Genomic DNA, 27,534 nt, shown 5'->3' on the forward strand with positions numbered 1-27,534 from the left:
GCTTGTTTAGTCTCGAAGGTTCTACGGAGAAAAAAAGGTGGCCAGAGATACGTAAAAAAAAGAAAAGTAATTTTATTAAATTATGAAACGTCCACTATGTTCGTTTGGTCCCCAGACGTTTCCGCCATTCTGACGGACACCGTGGATGGGGTGTCGTTATCCGTACCTTTTTTCTCGGCTGGTCCCCACGTCTTCGCGGGTCGAAACAAACTCCAATCCCTCTGCGGACAATTAAAACAAAAGTGAAATTCTACGAACAATCGCCTATTCCGAGTTCGTGCAAACAATTCTGGTTGACTTTCCGGCACCGACGTTCCGATTGCGCTGGCAGACCGTCAAGCTCGACGAAAGATTCCACGGATTTCGTTCAGGATACTGTACGTAAATTGTTTGCGAGAGCCAATATGAATTTCGGAATCATTCGGCTGCTTAAACGGATTGAATCCTTAAACGGAGCACGTTCGTGGAATAATTCATGAAGTGTCTGGTCTGCCCTATAAATGTGCGTTGCAACTGAACTAAATCCTGACGGTTATAATGTACAGTGAATCCAGGATCTATTCAAGTATGTTAATTGGTAATTGAAAAAATACTGTTACGTCATTGTCATCCCGAATATTAGGAGTAAAATGGATTTTCGTGTTTGTCTGCACCTTATCAATGGGTTACTGTATATTTATATTAGTAACGTAGAATGTTATTTGTATCAATTATTTATTAATGAAAATTTATGGATACGAAGAAACATACAAAAGTTATTTTCTCAATAAAAATATATGAATTATTAATTTTTGAAAATATTTTTTAGAACGTTTTTTATAGGATTGTGCTCGAGAGGAAGTAAAAGGTCCCGCAAGAAATTCAAACGTTACGTTTTAATATTCCAATAAAGCCATATTTTGTTTATATACTACCCTGTTTCCATCACGACGACTATAAACTCATAACTGCGATGGATATTTATGTTATTGTTTACACGATAAATCCGTATTATTTACGTTACGAACCATTCCTCATATTACCTTTTTCATTTGGTTAATCCAGTTTGTTTCATGCAACCAATATGTCGTTATATATTGGTGGAAAGTAATTTATAAAAATCTAGAATATTGATAATTGAAAGAAACATTTTCCAATTTTCTCCCCGAGTACAGAAAATATTACTCACTTCTTAATTTTGTTTTCATTGTTTCGAACGATTTCTATCTTTCATGGAGCAGACTGTTGCAAGAGGGAAAGAATTTCGAAACAAAAATAAAGTTGAAAATACTGGTCTATCAACGTGTTTCTTCGAAGTTGTTCTATTTTATAAAAGAGATATAGTATATTTATATACTATTTCTGTACGATATTATCAACGACATAGTTTAAACGGTATGAGAGTATCGTTTAAATTTAAAAACAAGAGATGCTGATAACTTTAACATGGATCCAAAGAGATCACAGGTATCGAATCGCAAGAGGTTGCGTCGTTTTCTTCGCGGAGGATCGCTTCCTCTTCGTTTGGCTGGTCATATCTCCGCGAACCGTCAAGTACTAGTTTCGAACTGTGCAGGGAGTCGAAAACAGGAGGAGAGGAGATAAGAGTAATAGTAAATTTATCGGGTAACACAAAGCGGAAGCGGTCAAGAGAGGCGAAGCGGGAAAAGGGCAAAAGTACGGCAGAAATAGGTTCGATCTGAACGATGGAGCGCGGGCGAAACTTTTCGTTTCAAAGTACGATTACCTACGTACCGTGGAAAAACTTGTATTAAGACGTTCGAAGTTCGTCAGATTTTACGGCGAAACGGGCAACTTTTAAAACGGTGCACACCTCCCAGGGGCAACCAACGCTGGACACTACAGGGCTCTTAAAAAAATTGCAATTCGTCATAATTCCAAGTATCATATGCGTGTAAAGTGTCTCTCGGTAAGCACAACATGCAAAGAATTCGTTGTAAAAAATTAAACAATGCACAAAATATCCAATGGTCCACCGGTTCGTTTAATTTGCATTCACACGATTAGCTTTAATAAAAACTAACGTTAATTTGTTTTGTTCCTGCACAGATACTTTGTAGCGATTTTGTTGCGACAAAGAAGGTTGTTAATGTGAAATAATTACAGAGTACATGTCATTTTTTCCTCTACAATATGCAACGAAAATTAATTACTATATGATCATCAACCCGAAGAAACTGAATTAAATTTAATTCTTTTTTCAGTTATTAACTACAGATTAATCGACACGAAAACTTAAAATAAGTTTGCTTTAAAAATTTCTTAAATCCAAAACTAAAAAAAAAAAAAAAGATTGCCAACAACACGCGGTGTTCCCAAGCGGTCACCCATCCAAGTACTAACCGCGCCCAACGAAGCTTAACTTCAGTGATCGGACGAGAACTGGTCTTTACCAACGTGGTATGGTCGTTGACGAAGAAATAAACAGCTTATAAGAATAAAATATACACATATATTATTATTCAATTATATTTAAAATGATAAATAAATCATATATACGGCTAATGCTAGTTTAAACGATTTATTTATAATCTATAAAATGATAGATATATTCAGCTACGAAACTAATTTTCCTGCCTCCCATTTCACATTTTTGGACAAAAAATATAGGGTAAGGTCTGACTAACTCCTGTTTGAAACCTTTTTTCGTCAATTTATCGGGAATGCCTACAGAATCGTTACGACAGTTACGTGCTGCACCCAATTTATGATCGTCACTCGAAAACATGTTGCACTGTACGTGTTATTCGAATTCGAGTGGCATAGCAGCGAACGTGTTAAGAGAGCCTTAAAACAGGCTGTTACATTCGGAATCATAGCAAATTCAGAAGACTAAGAAGCGACCCATTTCGACTGAAAATGTATCGTAAAAACAGAGCACGGTTTGCATAATAATCTCTAGTTTATCGAGCATTATTCCAGCCGTTGTCTCTGTACAACTCGTGTCCCATCACTCGTACCATGAACTCCGTGATTTGACAACGCGCAATTGCTGGCAATCATTCGTCAAATTAATGCTCTTATTCTACGTAACGATCGAAATTCACGAGATTTAGTGGTGTCGTTATTACCTCTGTGACAAACTTACCGGTCCTTTCCACAGCCGTCGGATGAAAAAGAATGGCATCGGGGCGAGGGTCGACAGCCCGATCAGTATTCCAATCGCGTTCGCCCAGTCAGGGAATATGTACGTGCCATAATAACCCAACTGATACGTACATATTTGATACACGAACACCCCCTGCGGACGAAAAAAAGGAGAGAAACTGTTATTTCTTCGGGGCGAAACACCTCACGGGAGCAGTGATCTTGTGGTACACCGGCCAATTAAGAATTTAATATTTTTAATCGAAATAAACACCGCCCTGTTTTCCCCGAAGGCTGTTTATAACTCAAAAGCTCAGGTTCGGGACGAAATGAAAATGTTTGCTCCTTCTATCGGGAAATATTTTTTACCAGATAGAATCAACCGAAACATTTACGGATAAAACACTGTGGTCAGATACGGGGCCTACTAAACATAATTTAAAAATACTTTTATAGACCGAACCACCTGGAAAATGCAATTATACATTCCTTTTTAAGCAGAATTAAATTTATTACCTCGAACGTTATTACGGTTAAAAATTTTCTAAATTACTTATGTGTATCTGTAAATGTTATAGAATACTTATTTACACGTAATAATTTATGTAATTACCGGAATGAATTTTTCTAATATTGCTTACTAGTGTCTACACTATGTTACGTTTTATTAAAAACTATACAGAATTTCTTTAAAAGATTTTCTTGTATATTTAATAACTCTTAAGTATCGGGAGATTGAAACTTTCGAGGGATGTTACTTCCCTTAAATTTTAATTTCCGCAACGAAAAAAGAATTATTTATTCATTATTTTTTACCATTTTACAAACTTGCAAAGTTTCGACGGAGCCTGTTCCTTGTAAGAATAATCTTCGCAGCAATAATAAAGTTTCCTTATAATCATTAGTCAAATTTGTATCTACATTAACTTTTTTCTTACTTTTCTTTATACTCTATACTTTATTTTTTATTTGGCTAATTATTTAAATAAAAAACAAATGTAGAAATAAAATTTTAAATTCACTTTTCACCGACATATCTGAACTCTAATTTCGGTGTAAAGGAAAATATTTTAAAAATAGGGGTGATTTAAATTTAACGAAGGCTTCCTTTGCTAGAACTCGTGAAACGAATCGTTCGATTCGCTAGCGTAATTACGTATGAAAATTAGATGATCGATGAACCCAGCACGCGCGCGCTCTTATCGAGAAACGACGATAACTCAACCGGAGATCGCGCTCGATTGGCCACGAAACAAAGCTCGATCGTGTAGTTTTCGTTTTTTATCCGACCGGTCGGCAAAAAGCAGAACGTGATCGAGCGAGGCCCATTCTTTTTCCGGCATCAACTTGATTCGTGCACGGGACAGAAATTATGCTATCGATTCGTTCCGTTATTTTAAAGTGGCATTCCGGTCTGTTTACGGAAAAACTAGGGCATTTTTAAAATGTTATCGAACGAAAAGAATTTAGGACATTGGTTCGAAACGTTGCACCGTCGTTGACACATATCTTAGAAAATTCCATTAATTTATTAACACAAAAGTATGCGGTAATTCTAAAAATATATACTCCCGAAAGATTTTAAGAAAACTGTTGTGTTTGACAGAATCAGAAGAATCGAAAGGAAAAGTAATTTGAAAATAGAGAATAAAATCGATTTTAAAAATTTGTAGATTACGCGTGCACTAGATTACGAATCGACTACAGTGTCTATTCCTTGCTTAGTTTATTTTATTTTTCTTGGTATTTGTAAACATGAATGATAGCACGGTGTTATCTGCTTTCCGTAAATCTTAAGACCTTGTAACTATGAGTTTATATCAATTTATCGTTGATAGCAAAGTATGGCAACCGGGAGTATACTAATATGCTGTTTGTATTAGGAGCTTATGACGACAATGTATCTGCTGCTCATATGCAACTATCTACCTACTGCTCTAACTATTACACGGCGAATTCGTGTATCAGCATGACCATCCGTTAATGTTTGCACTAAATCATTATTTTTTTTTTTATTAAACTTTGATCTTTGGTACATTAATAAAGTATCCCAAATAGTTTCTATTTTTCAACATTTTCTATAAAATCAAACAATATTAAAATACCCCCAGAATAATCGATAGAGCAACAAATAATTCTCCGAGTAGCGTGGTTATTTTTATACTATTCACGATCGCTAAAATAGAACGCAATAGAAGTTTGGAAACTCCTCTAAAACAGCCAAATACGTATATAACCTGCACATATTTTAATTTTAGAATTAGAGAAATATTACGACGTTATATTGAGAGATTGTAAAAATTTTAATGTACAATAGAGCAGATCGAAGCGTGCTATTTTTAAGTAACATCTGCCGAGAATATGTAGGTATATACCACTCGACAAATTTAGAAACGGGTGAAGGCCCTACAAGTTACCTCATTGTTATGAATTTTCTACGTTTCTGTCGACCACGTGCACTTCTAGAGTCTTACTGTTTTGTCCTCAATAGCGATTGACGTATCATAAACCCAGGGTTCGACGTTTGCACTTTGTGGCCTTGCCAGATGTACAACTTCCCAAGCACAATTTTCTAATACTAATAAAAGTTGTCCATGAATGACTTTTACGATGCCTGAACTCTGTAATACATACTACAAAATATAATTGGACACCCTGCACGTATCGTAAAATGTTTTCGACCATAAAATTTGGGTCCTCTTCGTGCAAAAGTCAATTCAAATGTAAATTAAACGAGAAACGTGTGCACGAAGTTATTGATTATGCAATGTATTCGAGTTACCATTGGAACATTCTTTTTACTTTCATCATTCTTTAAAACCCCTGTACGCTTTTGTGGTGTAAATTGTGTAGCTACTCGAAACTGTCGGATCGCTTGGTAGGTTAGGCGGTAATTTGAATATTCTGATTGGAAGAATGCAAATCAATATTTGGAGCTCCCGCTAGGAAAGAGTCCAATTTAAACCTGACGCTTTAAAAAATTATAAAACTTTGAGAATAGAGGTTACTTGGTACGTTCAACCCTCGTTTTTATTTCATTTTTTGCGTACGGTAAGCGAACAGAATCAATTTATGTTGAAAAATTACTTCCTTTTAAACAGACCATTCGGTTCGTAACTGAGAATTATTGATTCCCAATAGTTTCAAGATGACTTTATACAGCGGAAATTTACGAACAATGTGCAAAATTCGGTATACGATTGGAAGACGTGGTATTATATCGGATAAGAAAACATAAAATGATATTACAATAAAAAGAAAAGCAAAATAATCGAGAACAGATAGCTGTGTTGGAGACGTATGTAAAAAAACGATAAAATATAATTTATAAATTCGGGAAGTAAGAATAACGGCATACATGAAAAACTTTATAACGAGTGTTTTGTGCGAAACAAAAGCCCAGCTCCATTATGGTAATTGAATTTCAGAAAGCCTAAATATGGTTAATATTGCATTAATTAACTTTTGCTGCATCTTGTATAAGGAAATAAAAATTGTAAAAAAATAGAGGCCTCGCAGTATATTTTCCATGATAGTTTCAACGGTAGGCCGTTGAACTCGTTAAAGTCTTACCAAAGCCTCGACTGAAAATGAAAATATTTCTACGGTGCGACACCCTCAACAAAATCACGAAAATGTAGAGAAACATTGTTTTTAAATTCTGAGAGCAGAAAATAATATTTCGCGTAATAAAGTTAGGCGAGACACCCCTGTAGAAGAACGGAGAAACAGCGTAAAGAAAAGGATGAGTAGTTGTACCTCATTAAAGCGATCATCCCCTCGAGCTAGTGTCATTCCGAGCACGCACGTGCACAATGAATACGCACGTGACGTAACGTTACTTTCAGAGTCGCGATGGAAAATGAAAACGACAGTGCGGACGTCGACAATTATTCTTTCTCGTCGATTTGTATAAGTACTCCGTAATCACAGCTTTTCAATATTCCCCGGTAACTTCCATTTTCACTGCGCCGAATTACGATTAATTATTTGCCGCGGTACAGTTTCTGTAAATGGAGGCATTTTAAACCGTCGCCATTCTTTTTTAGAAGGGAAGTGTCGTTGACAAAAGGTTTTTAACGCAGAGAACAAACAAAAGGGACGACACTGTTATTTCCACGATGTTCTTGGTGAAATGTAAGTTGCATTACCAAGAAGTGAAAAAACGCGCGAGCGAGCATTATGCATTCTTTATGACATCCTCAGCCCGACAGAAATAAAATCTGACCGTTTAAGCCAGCCCGCGCTGGTAAATACTAACGTTCGTCGCGACGAGTACTAAATCTTCATTATCGTTATGACGATTTTAACCAGATTATCATTATGACTATTGATTAATCGGGAAACGCAGCGAACGAGATTAGTATAATTTATCGTTAGGTAAATATTCAATTACACGAACAATGTGGAAACATAATTGTAACATAAAACGTGAGAAAAAATAACTGTTTTAATATTAATATTTATAACAATATTCTGAATTGTAGAATCAACATTTTTTATTTACCGTCGCGACACATACAACGATTGTTTAAACCTATTACGTATTACTTCCAATCGCTTTTCCACTAACTCCCTACTTTCTTTTCGTAAATCTGCGCCAACATCTACATTCTTATTTCAATTCTAAATTTGTTTTTTCCGCCTCTATTAAAGGATATCTCCCCTTAATCAAAAATAAATATTATACACCAAACCCGTACACGAGAGCAGAAATTAATGCAGACCGAATCGAAAGGGTTGGTCGAAGAAGACGAGTGACGCGTCGAACTGACCAGCGGCCAAAAACGATCGCCCTCCATAAAATGATCGATCGTTTCGGCTGACCCAAGTCTGGCACTCAGGACTCTCCAGCGTAGGGTCGAAGATCGAGTGGATGGGACGTCGATGGGCGTGTTACGATGGGAGCTGAATAACGACGGTTCGAAATCTTTTCCGACCGATGCTCGACGTAATGACGAAAATCGCCGAGAGCGCCGCGAATAATCATTACTTCGGTGCTTCGTCGAGGCACCGTGGATGTTTGGTGATCCAGATTCTCGCGAATTTGTGTCCGTCGAGGGGTGGAGGCCCGCCCACGACGAATCATAATTATTTAGGGTACGATTTTTTTCAATAGCCTCGCGGGTACGCAACGCGCCCACACGCGCGAGAAGGGCTTGCGCCGACTGCGAGGTCATTTGCTAAACGAGATGCAGAGGGGGAGGAGGGAGCCAGGGAGGAAAAAAAAAAAGAAAAAAAGAAAAGCGACAGAGAGCCGCGGAAAAAAGTATAAAACAAACGGAAAATCAATAATGGAGTACGACCGTCGCGCTAAATACTTGTGGACCGGAAAGCAAATCCGCGGTAATACCGTCAGTGAGAACGCAACCGGATGGAGGCAGGATTAACGTCTTAACCGTAAGGCGAGCGCCGGGAAGATGGTGGTACACAATCAGCGAATGAACGCTTATGTCCGCGAGCAAGTTTTGCTTAATCCCTTGAACCCGACGTTGCCATTTTATTTTTTTTTTTCTATAATTTTCGACTTTTAAATTATTTATTGTGCTAGGTGCAATCGGGATCACTGATCGAAATAGGAGAATTGAAGAGCTGCTTTTCGAGTTATTGATGACTGGAGAAAATGGTCGAAACGTCCATCGCGACTCGATTAAACCGTTTGATTAATAAAATAAGTACGTAGTATGTGGTTTAATCTATTACGATGAGATGAACAAAAAGTATAGATTATACAATTAACAAAAGTATGCCACTAAACCGAGCACTCGTGTTAACGGGATGGTTTTGTTTAATCATTCGGAAGATTCGTTTGATTATTTAACGACGAATCGAATTAATACTGAAAACACTGGGGTAATAGACCATCAACTAATAGAGTGACGTACTGGGTCACGTAACTGACGAGGTGGGATTATTTCGATGAAGACAAAAGAATGTAGGTAATATATACATTGCATCCGCGGGATGGTTTTGTTTAATCATTCGGAAAATTCGTTTGATTATTTAACGACGAATCGAATTAATACTGAAAGCGCCGGGGTAATCGACCATCGGCTGGTAGAGTGACGTACTGGTCACATTACTGGTCACGTAACTAGCTGGGTAGAATTAGTTTGATCAGGATCAAAAATAAGCGTAATTTACACATTATCCAATTGAACACGAGAATGCGATTTAACGTCAATTTACCTTGTTATAACACTGCAAATTCTGAAATACTTTTTATCTGAACAATAGACTGAACAAAGAGTATACAAAGAGTGTAGAAGGAAGAAATTGCAATAGAACTATATCGTCGCCTCCATATTTATGATTCTTTAACGCTTTTCTGAAGCTAATTACACGCTGACAAAAGTACAGAATATAACTTATAAAGAAGTTTTAGACCCGATTTCAATCACCATTATCGCGTACAGTAACCGTATGAATAAAATACATAATTCAATGACTTTAGAACGGAAACTGGCTTCATTTATGTAAGGAAATACGTCGAACTGGTAGAATGAATTCTCTTCGTTTTGAAGGAAAGCAACTCTGAAATTCAATCAAGTTCGAGGGCTCTCGATTGAAACTCTATCAACGAGTCCAACATGTTTTTATCATGATCTGATACAAAGGAGTTATAGACAGATATACCTCATTAATATAAATCTTTATTCATCGAATGATAAATATAGGAACGCTTGCTAAATTTCCCAGAACCATTTCTTCTATTCAGTAAACTTTTTCACTGTTCCCACATATTGGCAAAATTAATGCGTAAGACTGTTTATCGGATCATGTAAAAATGACACGATACTTGTAAACAAATTTTATGTTCAGCGACGAATTAATATTCAAACATTGTTCCCAAGCTAGAAGATAATACATGCGAAGATAACACGATGAATGTTTTAAACTCATCACGATTATTCCAACTATCAAGCACGGTAGTGGGTCTGTATTAATTTGGGGTTGCTGCTCGTTATTCGACGGTAAGTAATGTACACTTCGTCGAGGGTGCATTTACGGGAGCAGAATATATAAATATTTTATAACAACACGTAACAAAATCTTTTAAATATAAAATTGCGAAAGAATTTTTACCAAAAAACTACAATACTCAATTATTTAGCTAATGTGTCAACAAACCTATCCCCTCAACCCTTAAACACGCACAACACTTTTTTTTTAATAACGAAAACGCAATCACCTTCCGTGTACGTAGAGAAAAACAAAATACTTAGTACGAAGCGAAGTAATAATGATATCGCAAATGTTAAATTTGTTTTGAAAAGCCAAAAGATTCTCTTCCATTCTACATGCAAATATTGAATAAAAAATTATATTTGTTAAAATGTCGTGCGTGTATTCAGTTTTGCTGCTTACTGTATTTCCGTAAACAGAATCGCGTCCCCCCTGGATCGGAACGTAGAAACGATTTACGAGGGTCCCCAGAATAGTGCAGTCGGAGAGACACGACCATAAGGCACTGTCGAGCGAGCCTTTCGTTACCACTGCTCAAAATGCCTTCCCGTTGTTGTCCGGAAATAGTAAAACAAGCTCGATATTGCGGGGGTTAATTATCAGCAAATAACTTCGGCATAGTTTCTCGGCCCGTGCGCCGAAGATCCGAAAGCGGACACGGGATCGCGTTAAGACACGGACGCTTGGGTGTTTGCGATCGCAATGCACTTACCAGACAAGTGATAGGCGCGAGCACGACCCAGCTGAACCACCAATAGTTGTGGAGTAAACAGCCGAACCGCATTTGCATTTCAGCAATGTTACGCAGGAATTTGTTGCAGCCGTAACACCAGCTTGCCACGCCAACCTCGGCGACGCCGATCAATAGTATCGCCCAAGAAGCGGTGTTCCAGTCCATCAGCGTGAACAGGTAAATACCGCCGTCGAACACCATCGGTATAGCGAGGAGCCAGCAAGTGACGCATATGCCCAACACCACGTAGCTCTCGTGTTTTCGTAAATCTGGTCGCAGGTCCAATATGGCGGTGTTTATCGCCTGCACGCCTGCGAACTGTGTATCGTAAAAAGTAACGACCGACCGTGTTACTCTGGGATTCGATGCTCGCCCGCCGGGGTTTCTCGTTACCCTTTCCTACAGTCCTTTTTTTTACATTCTTTCCCCTCCGTTTCCCCGCCCGAAAATCTCCCGTTTCTTCTTTTTTTTTTTTTTTTTTTTTGACGCAGTCCGTCTTAATTACCCTTCAGCGTGCTGGCTGCAGTGAGGACAGAGGAGCATGCAGAAAACAAAGGCTCTTTTCGCTCCCTTTACCCCGGCTCTATCTAACCGTGTCTATCTTTCTCCCCGCCTTTCTTCCTGCCATGCTCGTTTACCTTTCCGCGCTCTGCCATTCGAAGGAAAAAAAAAAAAAAGGTAGGAAAGACGAGGACGAAAAGAAAGGTGTGGATTTCACTGGGACGGCAAACCATAACTCTTTCCATGATATACGAACCCCGGGGGCGGGTGAGACGAGGAGGCGATGCAAAAGTAACAGAGAACGATCGTCTGGCTACTTGCAAGCACATTTTCGCCCGCAGCTCTTTCGACGAATACAGCGACCGGCGTTCCGGCTCTACGAGGCACTTGAATGGCGCCTTCTTACCACCGGCTTCGGTAGGACGAACAATTTTTACGCGCTCTTTCTCGCGCGGAATAACACCGCGCAAAGAACAAGGCCGCACTTTAAAAGTTTACGCAACATGGAAATACGATGCCCTTCGCTTTCAAAGTCTACGCCGCGGTTCCCCCGTCTGCCTCCGTTTTTCTTACTTTCGACTCTTCCTTTTTTTCGACCGCCGCAGCGTTTCCCTTTAATTTCAAAAGTGTTCCCTATTTTCAAATCAGCCCCACGAAAGCCAAAGGGGAACATCTCGGCGAGGAACCCGCCCTCGATCGATCGTTACTTTTACCCTAGCCCGTCGTATCGTTTAATGTACTTACTTGGCTACCAAGGCCAAGGATGAACAACATGATAAAGAAGAGGACCGCCCAGACGTTTGGCCAAAGCATCCGCACCACGGCTTCCGGGTACGCGATAAAAGCCAATCCCGCGCCGCTTTGGACCACTTCGTGGATCTCCATCTGCATCTCGTGGGCGAGGAATCCCAGGATCGAGAATATCACGAAACCCGCGAAAATCGAGGTGAGCAGGTTCGTGATCGTGACAAAGATCGCATCTCTGAAGAGAATACACGGAAAAGCGTCAATAGCACATGTTGAATAAATTAGATAGCGGTGGATATACATATACGAGGGTCAATTGATACCTAACATAAAATATGTTTAACATTAAACCTACTACGACTGGTCAAATGATCGTTTTTTCAATTTCATTTAGAATTTTTCACATACAATGTTAATTTTGCGCCACGAATTTTCTTACAGTATACGTGCAATTAATTTTTCCATATTCACTTCTATTCTTATTGTTTGTTTTTTGAAAAAAATATGTAGTCTGTCTTGTCTACCACGACTGGTCATTTGACTTGTTGAACTATTTACATTTCTTCAATCCTTCAATCGTATTGTTGCGCGACGTCAATAGTTAAACCAAATCCAAGCATGTGTGCTTCCGGTTGCCTTGGTTCTTAAGTCTGTACGAGGATTGTAAAATACAATAGAATCCCGATTATCGAACAAAAGCTCCGTTCGTTGTATTGTATCGATAAGTGGAAGGAATGGTCACTAAGCAACAAGCGAAGTTGAAGGTAGAAGCACTTAAATACAGTGACTTTACGTAAATAGTGATGGTACACTATTATATTGTTTACACTTATCTATGTTGATAAATATCAAGAAATTTGTACAATTTGACGCACACATTCTTAAGGCTGAATTTTATCTTCTGAGTACCCGTTTCGATAAAATTGGTGTAAAGTATTCAAAAATAGAAAGTTCAAACTCTAAAATGCTTTTTTTCTCGTCGAATTTCAATAAATAATAACGAAATCATGGGAGTTTGAAGATTGAACAAATTTTATAATATGCATGTCCGTTTATTTGGGACAAATACCAAACTGTGCGGCGTGTATTGTTACAAGCTGGTAAATTGTCGATTCTACCATAGCCAATCAAATCTGCGTTCCTTCGACTTCGCCAGTTCACCAGCTCGCGGTAGTATTTTTTTATCCTCGTCTCCGTGGGAAGCATCTGGAATTGTATAAAGCGCGTCCACGCGATAAGGTCAGCGCAACACAGTTGGATGACGAGGAAGAACAATTAATAGCCGCCAGTAAAACTTGGCCAGCCGGCGCGACGAATTATACTACCAGGCACTTGCTCATTCGACTTGCGCTACGCGCACTGATATATATGTAATTTATACGCGATGCAACGTGCAGCGAATTGTATCGCCGCGGGGAAACTTCAGCCTCGGATAATAATGCTAATTACGACTTTGAGCAATATTTCGAGGACGTGAACGCTCCTGGCCCGGTGTATCGTTGCACTAAAACGTAACCGTTGCCCGGGACGGTTTGCCTTATGACTGGCATCGTGCAAAATGAAACATCTGACAGACGCTTTGCGAGTGTGTGTCGCGTGTATGCGTTTACTGCCGAAAATACCTTGGCGAGTCCAGACGCTGTAGTTTAAACATTATGCAGGGAATTACATAATTAGAAACTCTGTCTGGTTAATTCGTTCCACGGAATTCCGACCTGCGGATGTATTTTCGTTTGCAACGCGACCGCCAATGCTCCTAGATATTAATGCTCCTAGCGTCGATCAAACCTCGTGACCCGAACTAAGAAAATATTACTTCTCGCAAAATTATTTTCATTGAGCGGTTCTGTCAATTTGCCAGGATATACAGCTGCCCTAGATCGTATTTTGTTCGACGGGATATTTTTAAACATCTAATTTTCACTGCTTTTTGTAGTTGTTCAACCGAGTACTCGACAATGTGAGTTTTCTATTACGCTTTAATCGCGCCTGAACTTTTTACGCTTCCGTACTCGCCTGTGACAATTGTTGCTGAAGTTGCTGTAACTCGAGAGAGTGATTAGAGATCCGCAACCGATTCCGAGTGAATAGAAAACTTGAGAGGCAGCATCCGCCCAGACACTAGCGTTTCCCAACGTTGACCAATTGGGCGTGATGAACCAAGCAGAACCTTCACTGGCGCCAACCAGCGTGACACCTGAACAAACGAAATTGTTTAATTGTTTAATGGTATTAACGCATACGTACATTGCCCCGGAAAAATTTTAGGACAGTTAACAAACGTCATTTAAATCTAAGAACAATTTATGCAGTCTTTGAAACATATAGAAAAGTTTCATTTTACATTCTACAAGATAGAAGTATAGTAACTTAATTAATAAACAATGGAAGTGACAGATTCTTTCTAACGAGTAAAAGAATCAGAATGAAAAATTTCCTATCTCAAAATTCGAAGCATTATAGAAGAATATCTTTGATAATAGCTTTCAAAATATCGTTATTAAATACTGTACAATACGTTACATTTTATGTTTAACAGAAATTTTCGTATATTTTTCATCACAACGAAATACAATTCACCGAATAATTACTTGATACTCATGGTCGATCTGGTTGGTATTAGTAATAAAATTTCAAACAAAATATTTTAAAAATCCTGATGTTTGTGCGCTGTTGCGGATGTAAATAAAACCAATTTAAAACAAAGGATTATATTCGATGAACGGAATTCGAACCTGCGACCTCGATTGTACGAACTATCTGCTTATAACGTTCGTGCCAAGGCAACTTCGATAACAGGAATTAATGGACACGACCAAAATTAAGCAAACTTTATTCGCGAATAACAAATAAAGACTTTGGATCCATTCTGTAAATAACAATATCCGTTCGTGGATTCTATTTTTCGAACGTACGTACGAACGAAATTGCCTAAATGAAACGAATGAGTATAAAATTGTGTTTTGTTATTCGTGATTAAAATTCGCCCAACTCTGTGCGCAAGGTACCAAAATTATACATAGGTCAAGAACAGCTTTAACATTTTAATTGTTCCTATATCGAAAATTGCATACAAAGCAACAGAGACTTATACTCTACCAATGTACAGAAACACGTTAAAGTTGGGATGGTACCGACTGTGTCCTTTTTAATGAAAATAAAACAACAACGAACAAATGGCTGAAACTTCAAAGCGAGTGGTTGGGGGATGATTTTAAAGCTCTTACCAAAGTAAAATTCCGAACTTTTAACGAAACGTTACTGTATACAGTTTTAAATTCTAATATGTTACAAAGCTTACCAAAAAGTAAAAAGTATTTTAATCTTTTTTCCATCAATGTAAATCGGTTTCAAAGAACCCTGTCCATACTGTTACGAATGTGTAGGTGCGCTTCGATTTCCGATTTGTGGAATGGACATTCCAGGTGAATGCTCATGCTGATTGGCGAGGACTCCAATGCATTTCTAGTAGCACATGTATAGTTCCTTTTCTTGTTTAAACCACGTATCTCGATTACAGCGTGCACTAATTTTGGCATCTTCGCGGTTAATTAATTTTGTATCGTGAATAAATACAGTAGGAAAGTAAATAGAATTTTTCAATCGATCGTGCTTTTTCGCTCTTAAATGTTTGGAAACTATCGTAGGCCCTTAAGTCGTCCAAAGTTCCTGACTGAAGTTTATTTTAGAGGATTAACGAAGCAATCTTCGACAAGACTCTTCATATATTACAACCCAATAGTTTGGACACTGTTTGGAAAAGCAACGTCGAATTGGAAACGAGTTTCGCGGAAGAAAGATTTTTCGAGATTTCAAAATTACATTCGCCCTTCTAAATCTGACCATACATAGTTTTCGTTTAAACTTATCAATTTGGTAGAAACAAAAGCAATATTTGGATATCCGAAAATCGAATTCCGATAAATGAGAGGAAACCTATACCTGGTACTTGAATTCGAAACATACTTGAAGCACGATGCAATAATGCACTCGATTGGAGAGCAATCTCTCTACTGTCTCAAAGGTTCTACGAAGCATAGGACGATACGCTTGGATAATCCTGATTTCCAGACCACTCGCTCCACTGGACGTCTATTGATGAACTTCATTTTTCAATTGACCCCGTGGAAAGAAAGGAAATCGCAAAGTCGACGATCTCGATGGAACTGGGAAATCACTGTCTCGTCCGATCTAACTATTGGAAAATTTAATATTCAGCATTGTCCAACGCCTAAGAATGACAACTATGTTGAATAAGTTTGTTCGTAAAAAATGCATAATTTGATTTCTAAAGACGAGAATTCCTTTGAATTAGTTTAAATTAGCGTTTCTAATCAAAAGTGAATACAAAATTTATTTGCATTATTCACTTAGGGTAGAATAAAGTTCGAGAACTGTTTTCACCATATCGTGTATGATTTTATTTTTAAATTCGTAGAAATTACGTACTTTTCAATTGATTTGACCAGAAACTACCCTTAAATAGTAGTTTCTATTCGAAATACTCATTTGTCTATACGTATTACGAGACGTTAATAAAATACTGTTCAAATACAATAACTGCAATTTAAGTATTATGAAATTTGTTGTGTCTTCTAAAGATAATAATTTTTCCAGATAGATCTAAGTAACTTTAAATAATTGTCAGTGTATCTGTTTAGCGTGTACATAAATATCCTTGCGAAGGATGTATAGGGGAAAAAGGTAGCTGAAAACGAACCATGAAAGAGAGAGCTTAAAGAAATTGCGATAAAAGCCGTTTTATAATATTTTAAAATCACGCTGATTTTATTATTTACTTTTTAACTTGTTCGTGAAGGTATAGACTTAGTTCCTCGTCGCGATTTAATCTGAAAAAAAGGTATTTTCTTTTGCAATATTAAATTTGTTCTTTCTTAACGGGACACGCGATAGGAACAACCTATAAAGACGCGAAAATAATTCACTACTGGGTACGTAGCGGTTTTCCTTCGTGTATAATACATTTGCGTGGCGAAACTGCACGGTAACGTATTTCAAACTTGACTACAACTTGAATTAATTGGATTTCGACATAAATAACAATTCACGATGAATTTCGTTCCACGGATCATAATATTAGTCTGGAGCACATTATGAATGATTTATGTTCTGACACATTATTTAGTCGCTAATACGCAAATACCACGAAAATCGATGTAATTGCAAACTTGATTACCATACGACAAACAACGAAAGTTTTATTTCAATTTTTAACTCGTATTTTTGGTTTAATATCACATGAAAATGTATTGTTATAATGTGTACCATGGAAATGTCAATAAAGCGACAATCAAGGAATGTTAACAAAAAACATTCGTGTACAGATCTTGTTTATAAAAATGATTAACAAATAGTACAAAATTTGTTTACAAGATAAAAATTTGTTGTGTACCGTTAAAACATTTCAAATTAATTGCATCCAATTTAGTCCGTACGAACGTGTCAACATATTATTTTACATTTCGTTCTGTCGATATTTTCGATCAACGAATAAAAATAAAAACAATTTAGAAACGTTAGATTTATTAGATTGATTCAATACTTTTTTTAATTTTTCCCAGCAATTCGTCGTTTAATGCACAATTCAATTTGTGTGGAAAGCTCCAACGAATTAATGACCAAAGTCTTGTAATTCGTTCAATTAGAAAATTAAAAAATTATGATTCGAATAAAATCATGTTAAATCGTGAAGAAGGAAAGGAATTAACCTGAAAATTAATGGCATGTGTAATGAAACTATATGATGATTGGTGGAACAAAATTCAGATAAAATAAATGTATTCTAATTTTATATTCTCGTTTCTTAAAATATTTTGTCTACGGTTATCCATAATTTAACTCCATAATTTATGTTCTCTCTATGTATCTTTCGAAAGGATTGTTTGAACAAGTTACACGTAGTATATGATCTTTTATATCGTTCAATTTAGTTTATGATTTTATATAGTCCATAGTATCATATTTATATTATATTTATTTCTTTTGTACATTTTAAGTATGACTCTACCAACCAGAAGGATTTATTTCTTTTGTAATAGTGGTCCAATAAAGAGACCAAGAAATGTCTAGATAACATTTTTACATTCAAACCGTTTACATCTACGCGATCAATCAGCCAAGAATGACCTCTTAACCTCGACTACCGTCCCTTATCTCGAGACTGGAAGAAAGCTACGTAGGTGTTCTGTATCTGGCGAACCGTTTTGTATTCCACGTGATTGTAAAAAAGAAAAAGGAGCGTTAATCGCGTCGATCGAACATTTTCTATTACACGAAAAACGTTTCTCGTCTCTCTTACCTCGTATCAGTAGCGCCGTAAGCATGACATAAGGGAAAAGAGCGGTGAAGTAGACGACCTTCCCGATGGACTGGACACCGCGCATCAGACACAGGAAGCAGATTACCCAGGCGAGGGTGAGACATCCTAACAATTCCCATCTTATGCCTCCGAAATTTTCCCACGTGGCTCCGCGCAAGCCCAGAACGTAGTCGCTGAATTCGATCAACGATAATATCCGATCACGATTACACGTTTTACCTTTCTTCGCGATTTTCTTGCTTATCGTCTAGAGCCTGGATGCACGAAAGCCAGTTTTCGTCATCCGATTAAAGTACACCGTGGGGGGCGAAGCAAACGAGAACCGAAACGACCGTCTCGCGCCAACAATTGTAAAACAACTTTCCACCCGAATACGATCGTTGATATTATATTTCTCAGAAATTATCAAAATTATATAAAATTTTTATTTTACTAATCGTGGTTTCGATTCTACTGTTAGTAAAACGTAGGGTAATGGAGATCATTCGTTACGATATGAAATAAGAATCGTTCGTGATATACAAATCAAATTACCATCGTACCTAAAGTATTCCTCGGAAGACAACACTCGTTTGTAAAGATGTTGGATCGGTTTCACTTCGCTGCCATTGAAGCAGCTGGTAACGTTCCCGCCGTCGTAATATTTGAAACTATGACAGACCGTCTCGATGGACATGCAGGATTTATTGAAAAAAATCTTGTGATCCTTTTGGCACACTATTTGTTGCAGTCCGCTATAACAATCTGTTTGAATGGACGTTATCGGTTTTGCGAGGTACAATCAATATCGTTCCATCGGTAATGTAGCAATTAGGAGGGAACATCAAAGACCTCTTAACGGTATCGCCGATTGAAACGAAATAGCCGCCGTTTAGAGAATACGATGCGTCATAGAACCGAGGATCCTATTTTATACGCGATAAGTGATCGTACGTATCTCCTGTACGGATACTTCGTTACGATCAACGCGAGACAGGACTAATTACACCGACGCTTTGTTGTTCTATGCCCGTTTATTTTACAGGCACTTCGTTTGTAACAGGATATTCATTGTCAGTTACGAACACCCTATTATCCACGCGAGTTTTAGCGACGATAGATTCAGAGTTTTAGTACAGCCGATTACAGAAATTTCTGCCAGCTCGTGGGAGTATAGTCCCTCGACGCTATATTCTTACTTAAATAAAAACGTCAAATGACGAATAAAAGACATCCATTATTCGTAAAATAAAAAAGAAATAAAAATTGAACTTTTCGAATAAAAATCACGATTTGCTATACGAATTAAATTGTACCCAAACCCAATGTGTCTCGAGCTTTTTTCACAGTCTGTTTTCATTTTCTCGTACAGTACAATAATAATCGAGCGATAATTTAGGAAGATTAAATATAAGAAAAGCATAATATATCGTGCGGAGATAACGTACGGATATAAGCTTCACAATTTCGAGAATACAATTGATTAATAAATCTTTAATTTAATGTATCCATTTTCTTGCAATGACGTTGCAATTATATAATAATCCAAAATGTATCGTTATTTATTCATTAAATTATTATTAAAATTAATGCAATGAAAATCAATAATAATATATGGAAAGGAATATTGTTTGATATTGGCGACTAATCTAATTGTATTATTCATAAATTGAATTACTGTTAACGCTAGAAAAGGGGAAAAGAATAACACGATTGGAAATCAATACTATTCGATACCAACGACTAAATTAATGTACGCAGTTTTGTACTTTATTACTTCGTCTTATGATGTACTCTTTGGATAAACAATAAGTCCTCGAGCGCGTTCAAACTTTTATGGAGTCTACGAAAGTTGATAAATTATTGTGTAATTTACGCGAAATCCGCTCCGCGTTTATCTATACATTATGAAATTTATAGCAGTTTGTTAATTCTTTGAAAAGCACACAAAAATGTGTGTACTTATCTCTACGAATGGCTGTATATTTAGTAATCCATCTTGAATTGACGAAGAAATTTTTTAGAAATCAAGATTTTCGTAATAATATTCGTTATTGATTTTTAAATAGTCGAATAACAGATGAATCATTCGCTTCGTGACACAAATATTGAAACAACGTATGAAAATGTACTTGAAAACCGCTCTAGTCGATCAAATATTTTACGAAATACATACATAAACACAATACCGAATAAATGTACCATTTTATCAAATTTAACTTTTCATTCAATAAACGTTTCCTGCAAAAGAATTTGCATCAAACTTTGGACTTACTAAGATTCGGGAAGCGTAGACAGTACTACTATTGACACTACTATTTATTACAACCCCCGTATACATAAACTACTGTAAAATACAATATGCATCTGCAATAACTCAAGCAAAGAGACGCAGAAACCGACATAAGATGCCGTAAAGGAAGAGAACTGAAACTATTTCCTCCGTGTAATATCTTTTTGTTATTCCGAGTAACAAAATTGAATTCCAAAGAAATGAATTTCCCGTCGTTCAATCGTTTAAAACAGTTCTACGACCGCTTGGAATTTTACAGCAACAATAAACCACGAATATACTACGGTAACGCGTTAAAGAGTAGCCAACCTAAAAACGAAACGCCTCGATAACCTTCTTACTTTTTTAATAAATAATAATTTGCATGATCTCGTTTAATTTTAAATCTATACATACAATGTATGTATAGACTATGACATACAAATTAAGAGAATAATTCAGGTGTACTCTTTAATGTGAGACGACCGTATTAAGAGGACCAGGTAGCCAGATTGAGCCTTTTTGTAAGGACTTATTAAAAAAAAAACGGTTAGGTATAAATAATTTCCCCTTTAGATAATGTTTTGGTAGTTTAAAATGTTTTATAAAGTAAACTTGTAAAAGTCGAACTTTTTATTGTAAAATCTTATCAAACGACCATGTATTATAGCATTTTCACCTCCCAAATCCTTATTTTTCACCAAAACGTCATGAAACTTTGGCATTTAATTTCTGAAGAGTATTACTTTCGAAAAGAAAAGATCGATTTTCTGACTGCCTGGTCCCTTTAATAAGGGAAGTTTGTCGAATATATTTACTAATGAAAAATAAATAATTGACAAGGAATACGAATATGACTGTTTCGTTCTATACTCACTGTTCGTGTTGAAGTCGTTATCGCAATAGGCCCAGCTGAGTTTCGGGAAGAACGAGGCGAACGTATAAAAGAGACTCCACGCCACGATTACCATGTAGTAGATCATCACCAGCATAATCACGACGAGGGTGGAATAACCGAGGCCCTGAAACGCCGGAGCCATTCGCGTGAACGCTTCGTTCGGTCCGAGACCGGAATATTGCCCGATCGCAAGTTCCAGAAAAAATATTGGCAATCCCATTGTAATCAACATTATGATAAACGGCACTAAAAAGGCGCCTAAAAAAGACAAGACCAATGTATACAACAATCTCTCATGAACGAGAGCACAGCAAGACCTCTATCGTTCGAACTAGTAGAGGAATTGGACGTTAGAAGAATCGAACGACTTCGTTATAAACATAAATATGAAAAGTAAATATTTAAATCGTTTGATATTAATAACTGGTCTTAGATATTTAATGTAACTACGTTTAAAAATATTAATATAATTATTCTTATTATTTCACAACACGAGAAACTTCAATAAATTGCTATACGTTGATTTCATCGATCGTCAATTACTCAAATAAAACTTTATCATAACCCGCGTTAGCCCTGTATTTAGATATTTATTATCTGAACGCACACTACGTAATATATGTATTGCATGCTAATAACAGAATTACGATAGATTTAGGATCTACCTGTTGCCCTAAGGTGAAGAGAAAATCACCTGTCTCTCAGATTGTCGCATCAGAATCCCGAGCCTGTGACAATCCCACAGACAACGATATACCAGACTCGCGTCAACAAACCCGTGCTTCGACTAGTCTGAAAGCTCAAGCATCATCGAAACGTCAATCGTGTTTATCGGAATTCCCTATGTTTCGCGTTCGATGATTATCAGGTCCTTAATTTTCGCGTTATTCGTAAATACTGTCGAGCATTTCGCGTCCCTCGGCTGAGAATTGAAATCGAGTGCATCGAATCGTTGCACCGTAGTGGGAGGGGGGAAGGAGCGGAAACGCCGAAGATTGAAAACCGTGAGAACCGCTATCGATTACGATTGCTGCTAAACGAAACGTTCTCTAACTCGATCAATGTCTCGTTAATATTCGTTCGCGGTGAACCGCGATAGGTAAATGTACACGATAAATTTGGCCGATTTTCCCGCGGACTTCTAATGCAAATTAATTAAAATTTATCCGACCCCCGGTGCCTGATTAACGCGATAAAATACGGTCCGTTAAAATACACGCGCCCCTCTCGTTCCCAATCTTTCATTAGCGGCCGTGCGCGGCGGAACAACGGAGGAACGGCCAGTGTAAATAGAACGGATAAAGCGAAATAGCAAAAACGAAAATAGAATAATTAAAAGCGAGAGCGTTTAGAACGCGGACGTGCCGCCTTCCTTTTCGACCGTTTTACGCGAATAAAACCCCCCGCTCGAGCGACCGTATCAACAGGCATAACCGCACGCGCGAGCCAGGAAAGATTTATTAAATTTCCCGAACGCTCCGGTCACGAGCTGCCAAACTGCGCTTAATTATTCGAATTAACCGTTTCGTCACGTCGACCGCGCCTCGTTCGCGTTTCGTTCCGTCCTCCCTTCTCTGTCCCTTTTTTTTCATGAAAAACGCGTCGTGAACGAGAATAAATCATTCCGTGTAATCCTAGCAGTTCGTTTGCCCGCCCCTCCCCTATCATTTGCCCCCCCACCCCTGTGACTGTCCTGTTTAGCGAACTCGACCAGACGTTTTTCTCGTCAAGGGCCCCGTTTGCGTGGACACGCGTGTACGTACGCCGCTCTCGTGTACTATTCACCAGCTGCAACAGCTACGTGCACATACGTACCACCACCGTTACGATATACAAGGTAAGGGAAACGCCAAACATTGCCAATGCCAACGGCATACCCGATGCAGGATAGAACAAACTCGACGGGGTTAGCCCAGCTACCCCGTTCAGGATCCTGCGACAGCTCCACCATGGCACCGCCGACCCCAAGAGAAACCCTTCTCGCCTGCCAATAACACGATCTACATCATATTTCCATCATATAAATTATTAGTCAGGCGCCTACGGAACCGAGCAGTCTCGAAACCGAGGCACCCGGAATCCGTCGAAGACCACGGACAAGCACATTCGAATGAATTTCTAATTCAAGTGCATACGATATCTGTATAAATTAAATTGCAACTTTGTCCGGAATCGTACGATTTTTAAAGAATTATTTATCGTAGTATCTAAATCGAATTACAGTGGACTTTTGACTGGTCTATCTGAGACTTAGCCTGTCTTATGGTAAGATATTAACACGTTGACTGACAAATTAAAACTGTAAAATTTTTTCACGAGACAAAACAGCCTATCTATCGTTAAAAACAAAATCACAAAAAAGGCCGAAAAAATGATAGCCTAAACAGTAATACCTTCTTAACACTAGAACCATTGAAGTGGTCAAAACTTCTTCGAGTATCTAGCGTTAAAGAAAACGAGTCTGGATAGGATTTAAATTTCAAATCAAGTATTATTAAATTGTTCAAAAATTGTTGATTTCACAAACAATTTCATAAAGGCAGTTAAAAGTATCAAGAATCATATCCCACGGATTTCCTCAACGAAAGTTCGCACGACCGAATGTTATTGTATATTCCCGACTTGTTTTTTAGACAAACAATCACTTCCCGGTTGTACCACGATAACTAGGATACCTCGTACACAGGTTCTCCATTATTTTCGAACGTTCGAGCGTCCGAGATCTGCTAGAATGTCTTATTTATGAGCCCACTAACAGACCCTGGATGAAACGCCAATTTTTCCTTCCACCTTTTCCTTTTCTCGTCCCTGCTTCGTCCGCTCCATTTCTAATCGCTACAGACCCGTTCGATCAGGCCGGGAACTTTACGATCACACTGTACATTCGTTCAACGACAGAGAGAGAGAACAAGTAACGGAAAGAAAGCCGCGGGAAGACAATACTGGTGGAACGTAATGCGGACAACGGGAATGCGACCGCGTCGCTGGAGGACCGCCCAAGGTATTTACGTAACGAGATTAGGGGAACGCTCGAATTGAACGAATTTATCTCTAAAGTCTAACGGCACCGCGCATTGGTAGTTTAATCTACTCTCGCTATAAGCCGCTAACAGATAAGATCCACCGAACGTTGTTCTTTTCCGTACAACGTTGTTACCATTGTTCCGTACGCGTATCAATGCACGCGAGTTCAATTATTCTCGTTCGCTGGCCACGAGGCTGTCGCGGTTTCGCTTTCTTCGCGCAAATCGTGGTCCTCCGGCTTCCGCGGGACCACCGGAAGCCGCGAACCTTCCCACGATTAACGCGAATAATTATACTCGCGGCCTAGAAAACGAAAACTTTTCTTGTTCGATCGACGCGAGCTGATTTAACCCTTCGCTACCACTGGGCTTTCCAAGTTGGTGAACAAACATTTTCTCGTTTTAAATTCAACAAATCATTTGCCATCTAGGATAAGTAGGTAATCTGACAGTTGAAGAAAAGTATCTCGAATGTAATGGATTTTAAAAAACACAGTAAACCTCTTCCCGATTTCTTATTAAAATGTTGACATTTTCAAATTGTTTACGCATTAATAAGCCTGGAGATCGTTGTATTTCTCTTCTTATACGATTCAATTTTATCATATGCTGACAAAAATATTCATGCGATTAAACAAATTTCAAACATCGAGCTTTGACATAATATCTATTTGTTTCAAATTTCTATGAATCGTTGATGTTGATACACCTAAAATTTCGAAAATCCCCTAAACTGAATAATTTCGTTTGCTTTCCATTAAATTACAAATTTTATCCTCGTCAATTTCAGAGTATCGAACGGCACGAACTTATGGGACGACCTAATACGTATGTATGCACACGATAGGTTCTTAAATAATGAACGCGAATATAATTGAAAAAGTTCGAGGAACTTTAAAGCGAGACGCTTGGGACGTATGCATTCTCGAGGCTTCTGTGACTTTACTTACGATCTTACTTCGAAAATTTAAACCTAACGTGTGTGTTTTATTTGTTAATGATGTAGATTAGAAGCGTTCGAATACTTTCGTGAGCTACCGTATGAGCACGATAGGTTCTTAAATAATAAACGTATATATAATTGAAAAGCTTCGAGGAAATTTGAAGCAAGACGCCTGGGATCGAAGTGGTTCCGTGCAATCGATGTTCGCAAACAAGAAGCTATTTTTTCCCAACTGTTTGCAACAGTTAAAGGGTTAGGGAAATATTCGAACGATCGAATCGCGCCTCGCCCGGCACAGTATCCCCGTGATGATGAAACACAAAGACCGCTCTCCGAGGAACCTCGTAACACGCGGCTGCTAACGAGTTTCCATCGCACAATACACACACGCTGCCCGTTTTGTTCGTGCTTCGATCGCGAAATGCAGAATTTCGGGGTGGACAGGATTTGAACTGAACGCGCGATATCCGTATCGCGCGTATCGAACGTCCCAGCGGGCAGCCGTCCATACGCGCGACACCTGACAGTCCATTGTTTGCCAATGAACGAATTTCGCATGTCCACGTCGACGTTCGATCCTCCCCGGGCGAACCACAGCGCGGATAAGGCTGCCCACGTGCTATCTACTTTGCGTCTATCGAACTGTTTAGTCCAGTCGAATGCCGTCCAAGACATCTCGATTTCGTGCTCTGACTCCACGTATCTATCCCCAAAACGCCGGAAAGGCGTGGGAGGACACCGTGTCGCGCCTCCAAAGTTCTAAAAATCCCCCCAACGCGTCCAAACTAAGTCACCTTAGGGTTAAAATTGTTTGAAGAATGTGCATGTAATTGACTCTTGACGCTCTAAAAAGTACCTTAAGATTTATGTAGAAATGGTTAGATCGAATGAGAGTGTCTATGATTTTCAATCTCAATGTTGAGATTGTATTTTTAACATTCACAAACACACGCAGGCTCCAAGGTTCCCATCACGATTATAAAAATTAAACGATTGTCTAGAACTAAAAATTAAATACACGATCCTCGAGTTTACTCCCAAAGAAGACCTAAAAATTATCGAAACGTTGAGATTAAAAATCACAGATACATTCGCTCGGATCGACCACTAATATCAAAGAGCAACAACTAAAAGATTACATATATACAAACGTATCTAAGAATTCAGTTAATCTCATCGAGAGATTTCCTTATTAAGAAGATTACTAACCATTCTTCGGCTCCGGATATCAAAAATCATAAGCTGACTTTGCGTCTCCCAGCATGACTCTAAACTCACAAATCCATAACCTACATCTTTCAAGTCTGATTTAATCCTATCGTCAACATATATCAATTAAAGTATTACAGCAATACACCTACGAACAATCGGTATAAAAGAATTATGTCACGTTTGCTAGCTTCCAATATAAATCTCGTTGTTGGTATTTATCAATATCGTACAATTTTTTCCCCCCAGAAGTAAAACGTAATTTGTGGTTATAGAGGGTGAAACAAAAATCGCGAATATGCTCTTGGCTTACCTTTTGCGACTCTCTCTTAGCGTTCGTCATGGTTAGGACGAGAGAAGTTCAGCCCGGAGCCGGAAGCGATATATCGCGAGTTCGACGTAGCGTCGCACCGTCTCTTCTTCGAAACGACAATCGCGATTGTCTGAACAGCTTCGCGACGGTTTGAGAACTGTGTAACGTCGGGTATCGAGATAATCGACAGGGGCCATTATCGCGACGCGTTTTCCGAATCCACTTCATAACGCCGCGGGTCACAAATCAAACGCGACAACACGTCGCGGAGCAAAGTCTCGCCGCGACTCGGCGGAAAAAAATATATTTTTGTCGATACGATATTAAAAGCGCAACGAGATATCGAATCGATTGATCGACCGTACCCGAACGGCTCGCGCGAGAATCCTGAGTGCCTTCGCCTCTACCGTCTGCGACTCGATCGGAAAGAATGTTTGTTCGACTCGATCTCCTTTCACGTTTTGTTTAATTATTGATACTCTCGAGCGTCGATGGCCATATTAACCGCGCATTACAACGATAA

The 27,534-nt window shown here is 38.4% G+C and overlaps 1 protein-coding gene and 1 non-coding gene across 4 annotated transcripts; both read right to left on the reverse strand.

Annotated features, from left to right (window-relative positions):
• Positions 1-48: 48 nt before the first annotated feature.
• Positions 49-27,534, reverse strand: LOC143346208 (sodium- and chloride-dependent glycine transporter 1). 3 transcript variants are annotated; one of them, XM_076774107.1, is made up of 10 exons: positions 27,012-27,534; positions 23,339-23,507; positions 21,503-21,781; positions 18,917-19,118; positions 18,354-18,547; positions 14,051-14,231; positions 12,032-12,269; positions 10,766-11,104; positions 3,089-3,241; positions 49-221 (listed from the first exon to the last, which is right to left on the reverse strand). In XM_076774107.1, exons 1-10 carry the CDS (start codon positions 27,039-27,041, stop codon positions 81-83), a joined length of 1,926 nt encoding a protein of 641 aa, XP_076630222.1. In that variant the 5' UTR covers positions 27,042-27,534; the 3' UTR covers positions 49-80. The 3 variants fall into 3 exon arrangements, with proteins under 3 accessions (XP_076630222.1, XP_076630221.1, XP_076630220.1); XM_076774106.1 differs by lacking the exons at positions 23,339-23,507; positions 27,012-27,534 and adding exons at positions 1,735-1,849; positions 22,189-23,104; XM_076774105.1 differs by lacking the exons at positions 23,339-23,507; positions 27,012-27,534 and adding an exon at positions 22,189-23,104.
• LOC143347276 (5S ribosomal RNA) lies at positions 2,295-2,414 on the reverse strand. Its single transcript, XR_013080571.1, has one exon. It is a non-coding gene; the product is annotated as a 5S ribosomal RNA (ribosomal RNA).

Source organism: Colletes latitarsis, chromosome 10 (genome assembly GCF_051014445.1).
Source record: "Colletes latitarsis isolate SP2378_abdomen chromosome 10, iyColLati1, whole genome shotgun sequence".
In the NCBI taxonomy this organism is placed as follows: Eukaryota; Metazoa; Arthropoda; class Insecta; order Hymenoptera; family Colletidae; genus Colletes; species Colletes latitarsis.

Excerpts from the sequence above, each read along its gene's own strand:
- LOC143346208 (XM_076774107.1), bottom strand. The coding sequence starts at position 27,041 with ATGACGAACGCTAAGAGAGAGTCGCAAAAG. Across the intron at positions 21,782-23,338 it reads TGTATATCGTAACGGTGGTG|GCGCCTTTTTAGTGCCGTTT; the intron begins GTACGTATGTGC and ends TGTCTTTTTTAG. Across the intron at positions 11,105-12,031 it reads TCCTTGGCCTTGGTAGCCAA|TTCGCAGGCGTGCAGGCGAT; the intron begins GTAAGTACATTA and ends TACGATACACAG.